At 39.9% G+C, this 20451-nt stretch overlaps 1 protein-coding gene across 6 annotated transcripts in view; it reads right to left on the reverse strand.

Moving 5' to 3' along the window:
• dync2i1 (dynein 2 intermediate chain 1) overlaps positions 1-20451 on the reverse strand; it is a 94875-nt gene that overhangs the window by 45608 nt on the left and 28816 nt on the right. For 2 of the 6 annotated variants that reach the window (XM_068007968.1, XM_068007958.1), the window contains exons 6-9: positions 15539-15609; positions 13652-13709; positions 11106-11168; positions 1833-1907 (exon numbers count right to left, since the gene is read on the reverse strand). In XM_068007968.1, the coding sequence (XP_067864069.1) occupies positions 1833-1907; positions 11106-11168; positions 13652-13709; positions 15539-15609 (267 nt within the window). Of the gene's footprint in view, positions 1-1832; positions 1908-3900; positions 4190-11105; positions 11169-11333; positions 11357-13651; positions 13710-15538; positions 15610-20451 lie in introns of those variants that run through there. The other 4 variants (XM_068007975.1, XM_068007984.1, XM_068008000.1 and 1 more) reach the window with 4 other exon arrangements.

Consider the following 20451-nt stretch of genomic DNA (forward strand, 5'->3'; position numbering starts at 1 on the left):
CTGGCTTTGCCAGCGATACCCACATCCCGAGAATTAATATATATATGTGATTTAACAAGGGCCAAGAATAATACTATCAGTATCTTGCTCCAGTCAGAAGAGAGAATTACAAAATAAATATATAATGAACCATGTGTATGGAATTTACCTTCAGTCCACTGCTGGTTATTTTTAAGATAAACCTCCCCTAATGATATCACATGGGGTTTTCTGTAAACATCGTATAATGCACCAAGACTACAGACTATCTAATGATGGAAATTGAATAATCTACGCACAGACAATAGAATCACACATATACCAGAGTGTGAATTAAAGATTTTATAATAATCTCAAAATGCAGATTAAAGTGATGAACTGCTCCTGTGGTATTGGATGCTATCTGAACCCTAAGATTTGATTATAGTCTTGTAATTTGTGCCTAGTGTATCTGATATTCTCTTTGTACATAGATTAATACAGCAAAATGTACAAATGTTTTTTCTGGTACATATTTGATATTAACTATCTTCCATATAAAAGAGTGCTGGAGGACAATTTCTACCATTTTGTTTTCTCCCTTTTAACCCTAATCCGCCCCACACAGCATTCTTCAGTGGACAGCATGGGCAGTGATCTGCCCCCAAACTTCTGCCAGTTCTGTTCTTCATCGACCCGCTAGAGGGTGTGTGAGAACAACTCAGGGTCAACCTGACTTCTGATATTCCCTCTGTGGACAATTGTCTAATCTTTACAGTATGGCAGATTGAACCGTATAATTTAAAAAGTGTTCTAAATTACCTTTTCCTGTATTTCAGAGTTGTTCATCAAAGAAAAGCAAGTGAAATAAAAAAAACAATGAAGCCAGCATGCACAGTTAAAAAAAGAGTAAAGAAATATTTGAATAAATACAACAGAGTCTACGGGGAGAATAGCTATACGTGAATTATAAGCTAATGAACCTTATCGCCTATATCACGATCACACTTTGTCTACAATACCACTATTTTGTACCCATGTTCCCTATTTACATTAACATGGAAATTACAATATCTTTGTTCATATGTGTTTAGTCCGATATATACAAGAACAACAATGATCTGTTGGAACAAATTTACACCACAGTTTCATTTTTCTTATTCCTTTCTGATTTCTATTTCTCATCTGTCAGCAGTCTTTTTCATTTCCTATTTCTTCTTCTTTTTCACTCTTTATACATGCGCATGTATGCGTACGCACGCGCACACACACACAGTTGTAAATGCTCCTTGGTGTTCTCAATTGCATTTTCACGTATTTTCAACACTATAGTGGCCCTTTTTCCAATAGTGCCACAATTTAGTGTCTCACAAAACTACAACAACTATTTTCGATTTCACTGGTTAACATGCCATTTGAACATTTGGGGTTAAACTGCTACCATTTTGGTAGATTGCACAATATATCAGTTAAATAAAAAGTTTGTGAATTTATAAGTATATGGATGACTCCAGTAAATTATAGGGCTCCTCACTTACATGGGAGCACCACAGCCAAGATGCTGCAATATGAACAGAGCATAGAAACTGTCCATTGGTGGCTGCAGGTTTAGTACACACTTCCTGAGGAGAAGGCCTATTATTTTATCTTGATGACAAAATAGACAGGAATAATCAAGTTGTGATTCTGTTTTATCTAAAGTAACAAACTAATGGGTATTAATAGGAATATTCATAGCACATGACTTTGCTAATTGTGATAGAGTCTGAAAATCTGTCTATCCCAGACATTAAAGTAAATCTGAAAATTTTATCTTTATATATTTCAAACCAGACTTGCATATTATCTATACACTATAGCCTAATTGTTGATACCTCAAAGTCATCTTCATAGTTTGATGATTCAACAGTGGATTGGTTCTCCATAGCAATTTCCTCTCCTTCAACCAACTGAAAGAAATATATAGTATTTAGAAATAGGATAGTACTGAGAGGCGATCTTATTGAAACATATAAGATTGTGAAGGGGCTTGATCGGGTGGATGCGGTAAGGATGTTCCCAAGGATGGGTGAAACTAGAACTAGGGGGCATAATCTTAGAATAAGGGGCTGCTCTTTCAAAACTGAGATGAGGAGAAACTTCTTCACTCAGAGGGTAGTAGGTCTGTGGAATTTGCTGCCCCAGGAAGCTGTGGAAGCTACATCATTAAATAAATTTAAAACAGAAATCGACAGTTTCCTAGAAGTAAAGGGAATTAGGGGTTACGGGGAGCGGGCAGGAAATTGGACATGAATTTAGATTTGAGATTAGGATCAGATCAGCCATGATCTTATTGAATGGCGGAGCAGGCTCGAGGGGCCGATTGGCCTACTCCTGCTCCTATTTCTTATGTTCTTATGTACTGTCACCTACAGCAGTACTGAAATCTGATCCAAACAATTCTCATTTATTAAACCACTTCCCAATTACTAGAGATGTAAAGCTTTAGTTAGGAGGGCATAGAGAAACTGAGGCCTTTTTCATTAGAGCAGAGAAGGTTAAAAGAAGATCTGATAGATGGGTTTAAAATTATGAAGAGTTTTGATAAAGTAAATAGGAAAAAAACAATTTCTACTGGTCATTGAGTCAGTAACTAGATGACATAAATTTAAGATTATCAACAAAAGAATGAACGACGAGGATTTTTTTTGACACCCGGTTGCTTGGACTTGAAATGTCCCACCCAGAATCAGTGATGGAAGCAGAATCCAGACAATACTTTTTAAAAGGGAAATTGATAAATATTTTTAGAAGAAAAATTTAAAAAGGTATGGGGAGAGGGCAAATAAGTAAGACTTAGTGGATAGCTCTTTCAGAGACCTAGCAATGGCACAATGGCCTAAATAGCCTCCTTCTGTGCTGTAAAATTCTACTATTACATGATTCTATGCCTTCAATCAAATTACTGGTTCAAACTGGCACACCACTTCAAAGTATAAACCATATCTGAGCATATTTCCTAGAGCTTTTCACTCAGCAGACAGTATATTGTCAATCCATTTATTAATTTCACTTAAACATGATAGAAATCTAATCCAATCATTCAAATATTTAAAAAGGAAAAGTTTACACTCTCTTGGAAATTGTAACCTTTTCAATAGTTTACTCAAAAATACAATGTTCTACAAACTGTTCAAAATATAAGAAAATCCAGAGAAAAGGTCTTTTGGCCCATCAAGAGCAGGGTACAATAGTAATAGCATCGGATTAACAACTCAGAGGGCATGAGTTAACATCCCATCAAGGCTAATTATGAAATTGAATTCAATACATCTGCTAACATGTGGGCCAGCACCAGAAGAAATGATCATGGAAGCTGCCAGATTGTTGTAAAACCCAACTGGTTCACTAGTGTCCTTCTGGGAAGTGAACTGACCACCTGGTCTGATCTACACGATACTCCAGTCCCACGGTGTATCACCTCCTAGCCAAGCTACTTGAGTACAGATATGACATTGGCCTAGCAACCTTCAGCTGTTTGATCAATGACCTTTCCTCCATCATAGGTTTATTTGGGGCTGATTGCTAACAATTCCACAGTGCTCAACTCTATTTACAACTCTTCTAATAATGAAGGAGCTTACATCAGGACCTGAAAAACATCCAGGCTTGGGATGACAAGTGGCAGGTAACACACATGCTGCATATGTGCCAGGCGATGACCATCTCCAACAAGAAAAAGTAAACCACTTCCCCTTGACCCTTGACAGCACCACCATTGCCGAGTTCCCCACCATCAACATCCTGGTGACCACCACAAACTAACCATATCAACACCATGGCTACATCATCAGGGCAGAGGCTGGGTACTCTGCAATGAGTGGCTCACCTCTTAACCCTCTAAAGTCTCTCCACCATATATAAGGCACAAGTCAAAAATGTGACAGAATATTCATCATTCACCTGGATGAGTTCAGTAGCAGCAACACTCAAAAAGCTCAGTATTATCCAGGGCAGAGCATTCTGCTTGATTGCCGTCTGGGCCACTGGACCCAATATCCAGCCTCTACACCTCCGGTGCACCGTGGCACTGTGTATAATCTGCAAGATGCACTCCTTTAGCATTCTGAGATAAATAATGTCTATCCCTGAGGATTTATTGTTTTTGTGCCCTTTTAGCCTGTCTACATCACCTCTTTTTCTGCCCATTCTATCTTTTCTAAGACTTTGTACCTCTGAATGTTATAATCATTCTCATCAACTGGAGTTACCCAAGTTCCTGATATTCCTATTACATCATAGTTTCGACTGCCACAACAGCCTCCAGATGCAGCATCTTATTTCTAAATCATCGCAGTGAACAAGATGAACAAGTCATTTTTAAGTTAGACACAGAGGGTTGGCAGTGCAGGGAACAATTGTAATGTGTGGGCTGCGATATGTGAGCAAAAGCAGGGAAGTTGTGCTAAACTTTTATAAATCACTGGTTAGGCTTCTGACGGAATATGGTGTTCAATTCTGGGCACTGCACTTTAGGAAGGATGTCAAGGCCTTGGACTGAGTGCAGAAGAGATTTACCAGAATGATACCAGGGATAAAGGACTTCAGTTATGTGGAGAGACTAGAGAAATTTGGATTATTCTCCTTACAGCATAGAAGATTAAGGCGAGATTTAACAGAGGTCTTCAAAATTATGAGGGGTTTTGATAGAGTAAATAAGGAGAAACTTTCCACTGGCAGGAGGGTCAGTGACCAGGGGGCACAGATAATTGGCAAAAGAACCAGAGTGGAGATGAGGAGAAAGTCATAAATTAGTGGTATGTATGTGAATGTACAAAGCATTCCAAACAAAATAGGAGAGCTAAAAGCATTAATAGCTATGAAGGGATATGATATACTAGCTGTAACAGAGACATGGCTTAGGTTTGCACTGGACTAGGAAATTAATATTCTTGAATACAAAAAGAGGAATGGGTGGCAATGTAGAAGATTCCATTACAGTGGTGGAACTTAAGGATGTTCTAGGAGGGTTTCATTAAGACAGGATCCAAATGGACAGATTTAAGAAATTGGAATTGAAATGATACAATTCCTGGCCTACATAACAGGTCACCAAACAATGAAGATGAGATAGCGGTGGAAATTTGCAGACAATTCGCAGAGATATGCAAGAACAACAGGGCAATAATATTGGGTGATTTTATCCATCCCAAGACAGAGTGGAATAAAGATAATGCACATGGCCAAAGTGGGGGATGCTTTTTAGAATGGATCCAGGACTGCTTCCTAGATCAATATGTTTCTAATCCAACAAGAAGCATTGCTTGATTTAGTTCTGGGTAATGAAATGGGACAAATAACTGCTGTGAGAGGAGGAGAACAATTAGGAAATAGTGACCACAACATAGGTAGGCTTAATGCAGGAAAAGAAAAGAATAATGAAGAGTTAAAGATAAGGGTGCTGGACTGGAAAAGGGACCTGGGTAGAAAAGTTAACGAACAGGTTAACAGATTAGGAACAGGAAATTCTACAAATATGCAATGTATAGAGTACAACGCAAATAATATATATGGAACATCTTGAAAATAGTGACAATAAAATCACTGAATCAAGGAAAGGAAATTAGTGCATTTAATAGAAGTAATAAACATGGTAATGGAGAAAATAATGGGGCTTAAGATAGACAAATCTCCAGGACCTGATAGTTCACACAGGGTTGTAAAAGAAAAAGGTGAGGAAGTTGCAGATGCATTAGTTATAATTTTCCAATGCTCACTAGATTCAGGAATTGTGCCATTGGATTGAAAATTGCAAATGTTACTCCATTATTTAAGGGTGGGAGGGAGAAACCAGATAACTACAGACTTGTCAGTTTAATATCAATTGTGGGAAAATTACTGGAATCTATCAACAGAGCAAGTGTGACTGAGCTCTTGGACAAGTATCAGCTGATCAAAGAGAGTCAGCATGGATTTGTGAGTGGTGGATCATGTCTGCCTATTCTAGGTCACTAGCATGGTGGAGAGGGGAGTCCGATGGATGTTGTCTATATGGACTTCCAGAAGGCATTTTATAAGGTTCTGCATAAAAGATTATTAGCAAAAGTGAAAGCACATGGAATTGGAGGTAACATGACATGGGTTGGTAATTGGTGAGGAGGTAGAGAGTAGGGATGAAAGGAATGTTCTCTGATTGCCGGGATATGACATGTGGTGTTTCCCAGGGATCAGTACTGGGGTCTCAGCTTTTCACCATACATATTAATGACTTGGATGAAGGAACAGAATTCTATATATCCAATTTGCAGATGACACTAAGTTAGGAGGCATAGTAAGTTGTGTGGATGGGAACAGGAAGTTACAAAAGAGACACAGATAGACTGAGTGAGTGGGAAAACCTATGGCAGATGGAGTTCAATGTAGGGAAGTGTGAGGTCATCTACTTCGGATAGAAGAAAGACAAATTGGAATATCTTCTTAATGATGAGACTAGGAGCTGTGGAGCACCAAAGGCATTTAGGTGTCCATGCATACAAATCAGCCTTGGTCAGATCCCATCTGGAGTACTACGTTCAGTTTTGGGCACTGAGCCTCATGAAGAATGTATTGGCCTTGGAGGGGAATAATGCATATAGAATCATAGAAGTTTACAACATGGAAACAGGCCCTTCGGCCCAACATGTCCATGTCGCCCAGTTTATACCACTAAGCTAGTCCCAATTGCCTGCACTTGGCCCATATCCCTCTATACCCATCTTACCCATGTAACTGTCCAAATGCTTTTTAAAAGACAAAATTGTACCCGCCTCTACTACTGCCTCTGGCAGCTCGTTCCAGACACTCACCACCCTTTGAGTGAAAAAATTGCCCCTCTGGACCCTTTTGTATCTCTCCCCTCTCACCTTAAATCTATGCCCCCTCGTTATAGACTCCCCTACCTTTGGGAAAAGATTTTGACTATCTACCTTATCTGTGCCCCTCATTATTTTATAGACTTCTATAAGATCACCCCTTAACCTCCTACTCTCCAGGGAAAAAAGTCCCAGTCAGTCTAACCTCTCCCTGTAAGTCAAACCATCAAGTCCCGGTAGCATCCTAGTAAATCTTTTCTGCACTCTTTCTAGTTTAATAATATCCTTTCTATATTAGGGTGACCAGAACTGTACACAGTATTCCAAGTGTGGCCTTACTAATGTCTTGTACAGCTTCAACAAGACATCCCAACTCCTGTATTCAATGTTCTGACCAAGCATGCCGAATGCCTTCTTCACCACCCTATCCACCTGTGACTCCACTTTCAAGGAGCTATGAACCTGTACTCCTAGATCTCTTTGTTCTATAACTCTCCCCAACGCCCTACCATTAACGGAATAGGTCCTGGTCCGATTCGATCTACCAAAATGCATCACCTCACATTTATCTAAATTAAATTCCATCTGCCATTCATCGGCCCACTGGCCCAATTTATCAAGATCCCATTGCAATCCTAGATAACCTTCTTCACTGTCCACAATGCCACCAATCTTGGTGTCATCTGCAAACTTACTAACCATGCCTCCTAAATTCTCATCCAAATCATTAATATAAATAACAAATAACAGCGGACCCAGCACCGATCCCTGAGGCACACCGCTGGTCACAGGCCTCCAGTCTGAAAAACAACCCTCTACAACCACCCTCTGTCTTCTGTCGTCAAGCCAATTTCACCAAAATCACACCAGGCCTTAAAGAGTAAAATGATGAGGACGAGTTGCATAAATTTAGCTTGTATTCCCTTGAGTTTAGAAAGCTGAGGTGAACTAATTGATGTGTATAAAATAGTAAAGGGATTCAATAGGTTACAAACAGTGAAACTATTTCCTCTGGTGTCAGAATTCAGAACAACGGGACACAATCTTAAAATTAGAGCTAGGCCATTCAGAAGTGAAATCAGGAAATACATTTTCACCCAAAGGGTTGTGGAAATCTAGAACTCTCCCCTGAAAGGCTGTAGATGCTGGGTCAGTTAAAATTTTCAAGACTGAGATCGATAGATTTTGTTAGGTAAGGGTATCTTGAAGTATGGAGCAAAGGCCGGTAAATGGAGTTGATCTAATTGAATGGCAGCACAGGCTAGAGAGACTGAATGGACAACTCCTGTTCCTATTTTCCTATGTAAGCCAAAAAACATTAGAGGATATCGTTCTGTGGATAAATAGATTAAAACTAAACTGAAACTTAAAAAGAGACATATTGTAAAATTAGGGCTAATAATACTAAATTATGAGAAACAGAGAAAGTTCAATGGGGAGGTGAAAACGGAGATTAGAAGGGCTAAAAGGGAGTATGTCTGGCAGATAATATAAAAAGGAAACAGTAAGGGCTTTTATGTACACAGAAAGTAAAAGTGTCAGGCAGCAGTTAAGTAACCTGGGCACCTCCAGAAAATGCCAACCTGCTTTGGGCGGATGAGCACCTGGAGGAGGAAATAGAAAAAATATGAGCAGGAGTAGGCCATTCAGCCCTTCGAGCCTGCTCCGCCATTCAATATGATCCAACATGACATCAAAAAGCAGATTTAGCCAATGGCCTGCAAACCATGACACAGCTGCAGTACATAACAAGCCAATAAAAGAGCAACCATGGACAGTCCAAAATTCATTAAGTATGGAGGACAATCACAGGAGCTCAGACGATAGTCGACCGATGATGATGATAACGATGAATAAATTTTGGCAAGAAAAACAAGGTAAGGCAATACACACGTAATGGTAGAATGCTGAAAGGTATGGATGAACAGAGGGACCTTGGAGTTCAAATACATAATTCCCTAAAAAGGCAAGTAGATTAAGCAATAAGAAAGGCCAACAGCATTTTGGGTTTCATATATAGGGGCAAAAAATACAAAAGTAAAGAAGCAATAATAAATGTTTACAAAGCATTAGTCAGGCTACAGTTAATATACTGTTTATAGTTTTGGGCATCCCATTAGAAAATGGATGATAAAACCACAGAAAAAGTGTACAGGATAGATTAACCAGGATAATGCCAGGGAAGGATGGTAAACTATAGTTATCAGGAGACTTGAGACACTAGAACTGTTTCCACTGGGGCAGAGAAGGCTAGGAGGAGAACTAATAGAGGTTTTTAAAATTATGAAGGGTTTTGATAGCAAATAGGGAAAGACTATTGCCTCTGGTTGGGGAGTCAGTGATGAAGGGTCATCAATTTAAAATTGTCACAGAGAGGAGAGCGGTTAGGAAAAATGTCTTTACACACTTAGGAGCGTGGAATATTTTGCACAGGGATTTGTTGAGGCAAAGGCCATTGCAGCTTTGAAAGGAAAAGTGAATATTTGAAGCAGAGAGAAATACAAGACTACAGGGAGAGAGCAGGGAAGTGGGAGTAATTTTGGATTGTTCTAGCAAAGAGATGATATAGACATGATAGGCCAAATTAACTCCCTGTGTGCTATAAACGTCTCTGGTTCTATGAAGCTTTCCACAAAACAGTGGTATGTAGTTCAGAACAATTTGAGCAAACAATAAAAAAAATGGCCTTTTCTTCAAAAGGAAACATCGCGGTGGTGGGTGGAAGTATTCACATGTATGTCGTGAGTGTAGATGGATGAAGATTATGTAGTAATAAGAAAAAATTATCGTAACATTTTCACTGCTCTAAGGCAGGTGGCGATGTCAAAGGCCATTCATATAACTAATTTTATGCCCGCTTCTCATTACAATCTGGTCATGCAAAATTAAACATGCTATCTACGGGTATGTTTAAATGCCTGTTTAATTTTTGATGCCTGCAAAGACACAATGAACTAGTCCGACTCTTTACTAACATTAAAACGTTTTTTTTTAAATTGCCAAATGGTCCAAATGAACAGTTGAACCTTTGAAAAATTCACTTTTCAGCAATTGCAGTAATGTTGCAAAGCCAAAGCAGCTAGAGACTACCTCTTCCGGTCTGTTTCACTCCAATTTTGATACACTAAATAGGACTGAAATTGCTGTAGTAATTCTGTAAATTATCTGTCAATCTGATAGATTTGAATGGGAAAATTTTAAGTGTAACTGGCTCATGAGAGAGATATTTATAGTGACAATATTAATGGAAATGCACAGTTAGAACTTTTAATAATATCATAGAAGGTTTGTGAAACTCCAAATTTCAATTAAATTTTGAATGATTTTTATATATTATGTAATATTGGGAGCAAGTTACCTCTGGCATCTGAGTTCAAATCTCCTCTCCCCTAAATAAAATCAGTTCAGAGAGTCTCAATCCAAGTACTCATGGACATGGGTCCACAGTACAAAAACTACCAACAATTGGCATAAATTAACAGGCCCACCATGCCAAATTCTCAATTTGGAAAAGAATATTTGAACAACTTGGGTTGGGTTGGGGGGAGGGTTAATGACAACACATTTGGATCCAAGCTAATCGTGTCTTTAGCCACACAAGAATCTTATGGCAGACTAATAAGTGTCAGCTTTGAAAAAGCCAATCTGAGAGTATAGAAAGTCATCATTTGATTTACAAAGAATCGCATTTACGGATGTATATGGACAATATAGCACCATTTCAGTATTACTTCACCATTTATGAAAGGAGGAAGTAGGATTTTTTCAATGTATTCTAAACATTAAATCAATACAGATTTTGCATTTTATGGGCATAACAAATTATGGAAGGATTCACACCAAGTAGATTAATAATGCCTGTTTGAAATGACTTAAAAAGTTTAGCTGAAACAAAAAAAAACAATATTTTAGTTTGAGAAATTAGTTTTGAAAATAAAATTAGCTACACTCCCTACACAAAAACATTGTGAAATAATCCCTATATCATTCTTGAGAAAAAAAACTCATGTAACATATGGAGGGTGCAATTATAAACACGCACTTAAAAGCCTCCACTGTCAACTTTCATGATTTTGTGAATTTCAAAAGGGACGACCAAAATCCATATAATTTTTAAAAAAACAGCGGAAAGAAGGTAAGGAAAATAATTTTTTTAAATATTAGGATTTAGTTCATTTAATAAAATCTTTTAGTATATTTATAAAAAAAACACAAACTAACCCTCTTCCTCCAATGGTCTAGTATTTCTATTGAAGGAATGGAATAACTTTAAACAATAATTTAATTGAGCTACTTTGCAAAGGGTCAAATTCTTACAGCATCGTCATCGCTTAATCTGACCTGACTGGACCGCCATGTTGATTGTAGTCCAGCTGAGCCCTGCGATTTTGCCAGAGATCGAGTTGAAAAGACAGATAAAAGCTACAATCACCTTAAAGCAATCTACATATTGGAAAACAAGATAGTCTTGCAGAATGAAACAACAAGGAGTAAAGCATTTCATGTCGATAGATGGAAGGAGGGTTTGTACAAATTTGAAAGTACCGAGTGGAATTCAGTTCCCTGTTCCTTCCTCTAGAGGGCTCCAGACGACCTTGTAGATAAGTGCCCCTTGTGACATCTACAGGCAGCACGTTGATGGTACTCAAACTTGGAAAAAAGTCCTAAACTCTGGCTCCTAGAAATATCAAAATTCTCATCTGTTCCTTGTATTTTTGATCACAAATTTTCATATTGAAAGAAGTGTCACCTTGATTTCAATTAAAAAGTCTGACAAAAATACTGTAAAGTTATATTATTTGAATGAAAATACGAACACTTCTAGTTAAAATAAGTAGTCAGACAATACCAAACAGATTTGCTTCTAAGAAAGGGCAAATCAAATCCCCTCTGCTTATAAATCTGACCATAAAAGGAAGGGGAGAAACCATGCATCCTTTTTTGATTGATCTCAATCCCTACCTGCCTTCTCACCATATTCCTCAAACCTTTCACATCCAATTATCTCTTGCCCATTTATATTATACATTTCAATGGTCGTCTCTGGTAACTTATTGCACAAAATGATTACCCTTTTCAGCAAAGAAGACTGACATCCAAACTATAATACGTCAATGGAATTATTTATAGAATCATAGAATCATAGAAGTTACAACATGGAAACAGGCCCTTCGGCCCAACATGTCCATGTCGCCCAGTTTATACCACTAAGCTAGTCCCAATTGCCTGCACTTGGCCCATATCCCTCGATACCCATCTTCCCCATGTAACTGTCCAAATGCTTTTTAAAAGACAAAATTGTACCCGCCTCTACTACTGCCTCTGGCAGCTCGTTCCAGACACTCACCACCCTTTGAGTGAAAAAATTGCCCCTCTGGATCCTTTTGTATCTCTCCCCTCTCACCTTAAATCTGTGCCCCCTCGTTATAGACTCCCCTACCTTTGGGAAAAGATTTTGACTATCGACCTTATCTATGCCCCTCATTATTTTATAGACTTCTATAAGATAAGTGCAAAGATTATGTGGCAGACACATAAAATATAGTAATATTTTAGCTGTGGAGTAATCAATATAAAATGGTAACAGTCAGCACCTTGAGGAGAGGAGACAAGAAAATTGGAAGGGAAAAACCTACTGCTGCAACAATAAAACAACAATTTTCATTTATATAGCTCTTTTAATGTAGAAAATGTCCCAAGGCACTTCAGAGAGTAAGAGAAGAGACTCCAAGCCATGTTGGGAGACATTACGGTGAGTAACTGGAAGTTAGGTGAAAAGATGGGTTTTGGGGAGATTTTTATAGAATTAGAGAAGAGAGAGGAGGTGGTGGGAGAGTTCTGAAGACTCTGCACCAATGATGGGGAAAAGTGAAGGGGGGGGGGGGGTACATAAAAAGTCAGAATCGGAGGACTACAGATTGCAGAAGGGGATAAAAGTCTGGAGGACAATGAAGAGGTAGGATGGGGTGAGGCCATGGAGGAATTTGAAGACAAGGACGAGGATTTTAAATTTAATGTGTTGGGAAATTGTTGCCAATACAGGTCACTGAGGGCCTGGTGACCTGGAATTAGTATGGGACAGGACACAGGTGGATAAGTTTTGGACAAACTGGAATTGATGGAGGTTGAAAATGGGAGGCAACAAGGAAGTTATTAGAAAAATTGAATAGTGATAAAAACTTGAAAAAGGATTTCAACAGTGGAAGGTCTGAAGTATGGATGGAGGTGGGCTGTATTATGGAGGTGCAAATAAGCTTTCTTGGTGGTGGATAGTATGGGATAGTATTTGGGGTTTGAATCTCAGCTCTGCATTGAACAGAACTTCAAGGTTTTGTATGGTCTGGTTCAGCCTGAAGAAACGGCCGAGGAGGATGGAATCAGTAGCAAGAGAGCAGAGTTTATGATGAAGGTCAAAAACAATGGCTTCAGTCTTCCCAATAATTAATTGGAGGAAGTTTTGACACATTCATGACTTCAGGTCAGCCAGGCAGTCTCACCGAACAAAACCGGTTGTAGGGTCAAGAAAAATGGAGGGGGGTGGGTGGGGGAAGAGGTAGAAGGATGGTGGGTGTCAGTGTAAATATGGAAGTTGACTCCATGCCTGTAGATGATGTCACCAAGGGGCAGCATATACTTAAAGGAAGAGGAGCAAGCCATGGATAGATCATTAATTACCAGTTTTTGACAGAAATGTGGAAGAATGACTGCTAGCTGTCTGACTCTATGGCAGATTGAAATGGTTTATATCTGTCAAGAAGTACCAGAAAAAAGCATTAATCTTTTAAATAAGCAACATTACTCATCCACTTCAAAACTAATAACCAGTTATTTTCCTAGGAAATTAACGTAACATGGAAAATTACCTCTTCTGAGAGAGTTTCTGTAGGTTTCTCTTGACTATCAATTTGTCCTACTATACTCCTAGAAATAAATACAGTAGGTTCAAAATTAGAGTTCACAAAATATCATACACACTAGTGAAGGAGTCTCACCATCAAAACCCCCTATTGAAAAAAAATCAAACTGTTTCAAAGAATTTTAATTAACTTCATCCTTTGTTCTATTTCTAGAATGTATATTTTATTACCATTTAAACACCAATAGTACCATGGGTTTAGTGACTTGGAGGCAAGTGCAAGAAATGAATTCACATTAATTGATATTATACTTTCCTAGAATGCTTCAGCCTCAGTTATATTTCAATTCAGTTCCTTCATATCGCTGAGTTCAAGCCATACTGTAGATGTGGATGTCAGCACATCGCAAGAATAACAAGAAAAATAAAATCAACAGAGCATAACAAAGTTGATTTCAATTATTTTCTTTTTTCTGCCAATTTTTCCACTCCTCCTATTATTCTAAGGGAGTTGATTCCTTGCTGGGGAATGCTTCCATAGATGCTATGTGACTTAGAAGGTTCACTCGGTTAATCCCGGGGATGAGGGGGCGGACATATGAGGAGAGGTTGAGTAGATTGGGACTCTACTCATTGGAGTTCAGAAGAATGAGAGGCGATCTTATTGAAACATATAAGATTGTGAAGGGTCTTGATCGGGTGGATGCAGTAAGGATGTTCCCAAAGATGGGTGAAACTAGAACTAGGGGGCATAATCTTAGAATAAGGGGCTGCTCTTTCAAAACTGAGATGAGGAGAAACTTCTTCACTCAGAGGGTGGTAGGTCTGTGGAATTTGCTGCCCCAGGAAGCTGTGGAAGCTACATCATTAGATAAATTTAAAACAGAAATAGACAGTTTCCTAGAAGTAAAGGGAATTAGGGGTTATGGGGAGCGGGCAGGAAATTGGACATGAAGCTGAGTTCGGATCGGTCAATGCCCTGTGGGTGGCGGAGAGGGCCCAGGGGCTATGTGGCCGGGTCCTGCTCCGACTTCTTGTGTTCTTTAGATTTGTGGTTGGGATCAGATCAGCCATGATCTTATTGAATGGCGGAGCAGGCTCGAGGGGCCGATTGGCCTACTCCTGCTCCAATTTCTTATGTTCTTATGTTCTAACTCAAGAAGCCATTCCTCATATGGAGCCTAGCCAGTGAGCATCAGTACACAGTTTGACCATGGGGGAGTGTAGGTACGACATCACAGCTGAGCCCAATTTGGTCTTCACCCAACATCCATAAACTCACACTTCCAGCAGGGGTCACTGGACAGTAATTAGGAACAGCCAATTTTCTCCTCCCTAACCTAGGGGTGCCACAGCCAATGTAGCATACTTACGTCGCTCCAGATGAGATCAACTAATTTAGCACAAACCAAGGATTGGTCCTGAAGCCTTCCTGGTCTGGATGGCTTAGCTACTTAATGCATTAACCACCTAAGCTACCAGGAGAGTAATCTCAATTCTATTCAACTGGTTGCATTATAAATAATTTAAACAACACAATCCTACAGCAGGAAAAATGTTTTCACACATGTGAATTGTCTCTTAATGGCTAGCATTGTACATCATTTTGGAACAAATTGAAAAGAGTGAAAATTCCAAATAGACAGAACAGTTCAATGGTGACATATACGTCAGGGGCCTGGCTCAAAGGCAAATAGGTAGCGAGCACATCTTCAAGGTTTGCCCAAATTAATGCATAGCTCTTAATACTATTAAGGTCCAATGTGGAGCACAGCACAACCGTAAACTCTTGCTTTTCATGAAGGAGGCATTGATGGGACCATGGGATTAATTTACTAGTGTACTGATCACAGCAGTGAAATTGATCAATTAGATTAAAGCCATTGAAACTTGCCCTTTCAGTCTGCTTTCATTTGTAATTTCTTGCACAGATCTCCGTTCCTTTTTTCTCTTGCCATTTTGTTCCTATAAATAAGAATAATAGTGAGTCTGTGTTAATAGAATAAATGCATATTATACAATTTACCAAGAAGCACCGAAAGGCGTCCACAAACAATTATGTTACATTTGCAAATAACTGAGATGATTATTTTTCATTTATTTATTTTTGGTTTCTATAGTGTGGGTTGTACCTTTTGAACAATAATGTTAACTATTGACAATCCAAAGGACTTCAAACTATGCCAGGCACATTAATCTTGTCTGCAGAGTGAGACTGTATGCTATTGTGCTCCAGATGTATTTATGCCTCTGCTTTCCTGGCAATTTACAATGCATGGTAACTTGCAAAAAGGATGCTCTCAGTCTGTATTTGTAACTAAAAGACAGAATGTTTTATAGTGAATGTCATAGTGTTGTAATCTGTATACAGCCAGCACCTTGCACCCTATAGTTCTGGATGGCTAAAATTCAGAAATGCCAGGAAAATCTCCAGGAAAGCAACCTTAAATTATCAGTAAAAACAACAAATTCACATCCTGCAACGTGATAGCAGGCACACACACAGCAAGATTCCTCCATCAGCCAAACCAGCAAGGAAGAAACCAAGGAGAGCCCAAAAGAAAGAAGGCGGGGGGGAGGAGAAAGCAGCCAACCTAGATCATCCCTACAAGCACAGCGTTACATAGTACCATTGACAGAAGCTTTAGAGCAAGATGCCTAAATGAGCGGTCAGCCAGGAAGGGTTGCTTAATGCCGGGGAAAGAGAAGAAGTTAATGTTATTTAATTTAGAAGGCGGCAAGTAAAGCTTATATATTTTCTTATTTGTGTTGAAAGCAACTAAATATATTTGTAAAGATATAAAAGTTACCCATTAGCTTGAATGATCCATAAATGCAAATTTAATTTTGATAAGGGAATTCTCTATATATACGATTAAAGCTTTGTTTCTTTCCCCAAACTCTAACCTAATCCACAAATTAGGTACTCCAATTAAAAGGTGTTGCACTAGGTTATTCTGTAAATACTCTACTCGACTTGAAAATAGAGAGTGAAATGTCAGTCAGAAGATGTAGGAAAGAACATACAACATAATGTGGCGTTCCAAACCTTGTGCTAGTTTAATTATAGCGCCAAAAACTGGGAGGAGGGTATTGCCAAGGTCAAGCACAAACTGGGACTGTGGGATTGACGATCCCTCTCGATCGTGGGCAAGAACCTGGTCATCAGGTGCGAGGTGCTCTCGGTGTTGCTGTACTTGGCACAGGTCTGGCCCATACCTCGCTCCTGCGCCGCGACAGTCACCCGAGCCATCTTCCACTTTATCTGGAGATCAAAAATGGACCATGTCCGAAGGGACACGATGTACAAATCTCCAGAGAAAGGGGGGAAAAGGCGTGCCCAATGTGGCCCTCATCCTGATGGCCACCTTTGTGTGCGGCTGCATCAAGCTGTGCGTAGACCCTCGGTACGCAAACACAAAGTGTCACTACGTGCTGAGGTTCTACCTGTCCCCGGTGTTGAGAAGGATGGTCCTGGCCACGCTGCCATGGAACGCTCCGTCCAGTTGGACTGTTCCGCCCCACCTGTCCTTTGTGGAAGAGTTTGTGCAGAAAAACACCTTTGACCACAAGGCGATCAGCAAGTGGTCCGCACGTAACGTCCTCAAGACCCTGCGGGAAAAGGAGATGGTGGATCCTGTTGGTTGGTTCCCCGAGCAGACTGTCAATGTCATTTGGCAGAACGCCTCATCGCCAGAGCTTTCAAACAAGCACCAAGACCTAGCTTGGCTGGTGTTGAGAAGGGCCCTTCCTGTCAGATCCTTCATGCACTCCCGGACTCTCAGCGCCACCGCGCGCTGTCCCCGAGGAGGCTGCGGTGGAGACGAGACCGTCACCCATCTCCTTCTGGAATGTGCCTTTACAAAGAAGGTCTGGAGAGAGATGCAGTGGTATCTGTCCAGGTTCGTCCTGAGCAGTTCTGTAACACAGGATTCTGTGCTCTACGGGCTGTTCCCAGGGACGCACACTGAGACGTACATCAACTGCTGCTGGAAGACCATCAACTCGGTGAAAGACGCCCTTTGGTCTGCCCGAAACTTGCTGGTCTTCCAGTGCAAGGAGCTGTCCTCGACCGAGTGTTGCAGATTGGCACATTCCAAGGTCCAGGACTACATGCTCAGGGACACACTGAGGATGGGTGCGGCCGCCACAAAGGCTCAGTGGGGAAACGCAACCGTATAGAGCCTTCCCGCCACTGTATACCGTGGGACTGAAATCAGGGAAAAACCCCTCGGGCAGAATGTAAAATTCAAATTGATATAAGGAAATGTAATGTACCTGTAATGAATCTGTAATGAATCACCTGTATTGATTGTGATGCAATAAGGCACCCTAGAGTGTCAAGAACTGTAATTATGTCCAATGTGTTCAGTGAACTGTACTTGATGTAACCTGCAAATTGTATAATCTGTATTGTGTATGTTTGGAATGAGATATGACAACTGTATTGTATGTATTGCTGCAAATTTTATGAATAAAGTATATTTTTTGAAAAAAAAATTATAGCAGAGATATATGCTTGATTGATTTAAAAGTCCATCCTAGAAAGACTTTACAGATCATACCAAATTACATCTGGCAATAACCATGTGGAAAGTGTATAAATAACTCCTTTATAGAAACAAAGAGAACCTCTAATGCGAACAAAGAAGGAAAAGTTTGCCTAAAACTCTGAGCTGAATTTTAAGTAATAAAACAAACACTATTTTCTGTTGCGTACTTACCTGCTGTTACACAAATGTAACATCCACTAAAGTACTTGTCAAAAGCAAGTCGTAAATGATAAATATAATGTAGTGCTTTGATCAAGGAAATGTAGTGGATGTTGAGTCTATGGATTTTCAAAAAGCATTTGTTATGGTGCTGGGTCATTTCAGGGGACGGTTGGGGGTTTGGCCGCGTTGGTGTGGGACTGGAGTCATGTGCAGGCCGGGTCGGGTGGAGACAGCGGGTTTTCTTCCCTGGGGGGACACTGGTGCAGCAGTTGGGTTTTTACAACAGTCTTGCGGCTTCATGGCCACTTTTGCAGGAGCGAGATTTTTATTTTCAGATTTTGTGTTCGACGCTGTCCAAAAGGGAGCGAGTAAGCAAGCATGGGGTCCTGTAAACAAAGGATTTCTGTATTGTGTTACTGAGCCATGAAGACCAGGAAGGTTCCAGTTTTGATCTCTGGTCTGCAGAGTAGCTGGGAGACGATACAGTAGTGCAGTGGTTATGTTACTGGACTAGTAATCCAGAGGCCTGGACTAATAATCCAGCGAACATGAGGAAAAAGGATATGGAGACATTGGAGAGGGTGCATAAAAGATTTACAAAGATAATACCAGAACTGAGAAAGGAAAGATTGAACAGCCTGGGGCTCTTTTCTCTCGAAAAGAGAAGGCTGAGGGGTGACCTAATAGAGGCCTTTATCATTATGAAGGGATTTGATAGGGTAGATGTAGAGAAGATGTTTCCACTTGTCGAGGAGTCCAAAAATAGGGGTTATAAATAAAAGATAGTCACTAATAAATCCAATAAGGAATTCAGGAGAAACTTCTTTACCCAGAGAGTGGTTAGAATGTGGAACTTGCTACCATATGGAGTAGTTGAGGTGAATAGCATAGATGCATTTAAGGGGAAGCTAGATAAATACATGAGGGAGAAAGGAATAGAAGGTCATGCGGATAGGGCTAGATGACGTAGGGTGGGATAGCACAAACTATCATTTATGCTATGAAGAGGCTCAAGTGGAGCATAAACGCCAGCATAGACCCATTGGGCCGAATGGCCTGTTTCTGTGCTGTAAATTTTATGTAAAAAAAATACTAAGCGTGTTGATTAAATTAAAGCACACGGTATTAAAGGGAAGGTAGCAATATGGATAGGAAGTTGGTTAAAGGACAGAAAATGGACAGTAGTGGTTAATGGTTCTCTAATTGGATGTATCCAGTGGTCTCCCCTAGAGGTCAGTGTTGCTCTTCTCCATACAAATGATCTGGACTTGCGTATAGGAGGCACAAAAATAGGAAGCTTGGTTAATGGTGAAGAGAACTGTAAGCGACTTCAGGAAGATATCGACAGATTAGTAGATTGGGCAGGTAGATATCAGATGAAATTTAATGCAGAAATATGTGCGGCGATACATTTTGAAAGAAACAATAAAACAGGACGTGTACATTAAATAGTAAAGCAGTCAAACCTTTGCTCCACATCCCTTGATAGCCTTACCTAACGATTATCTTTCAATCTCAGTCTTGCAAATTTCAATTGACCCAGCATCCACAGCCTTTGGGGGAGTAAGTTCAACATTTCTACTAACCTTACTGTGAAAAAGTGCTTCCTGATTTCACTCCTAAGTGACGTAGCTCCAATTTTAAGATTATGCCGTCTTAACTGGATGCCCCACCAGAGGAAATAGGATGGACACAGAGAAACTATCAAAACCCTTTATCATTTTACACATGCTGATGAGATCACCCCTCAACCTTCCAAGCTCAAGGGAATACAAGTCAAGTTTATGCAGCAATGTCTATATAATGTAATTTAAACCCTGGTGTGATTCTGGTGAATCTTCAGTGCACCCCCTTCAAAGCCAAAAATCTTTCCTGTGGTTCAGTGTCCAAAACTGAAGACAGTACCCCAGACGGCGTCTGACCAAGGCTCTTTACGACTGAATATCACTTCCTCACTTTTATATTTCAACCCCCTTGAGATAAAGTCAACATTCCATCAGCCTATTTGATTACTTTTTGTACTTATGCACTAGATTTTAATGATTTGTGTACAAGCACACCTAAATCCCTTCGATCCTCCACAGCTTCTAGT

The sequence above is a fragment of the Heptranchias perlo genome, chromosome 2 (genome assembly GCF_035084215.1).
Source record: "Heptranchias perlo isolate sHepPer1 chromosome 2, sHepPer1.hap1, whole genome shotgun sequence".
NCBI classification, from domain to species: domain Eukaryota; kingdom Metazoa; phylum Chordata; class Chondrichthyes; order Hexanchiformes; family Hexanchidae; genus Heptranchias; species Heptranchias perlo.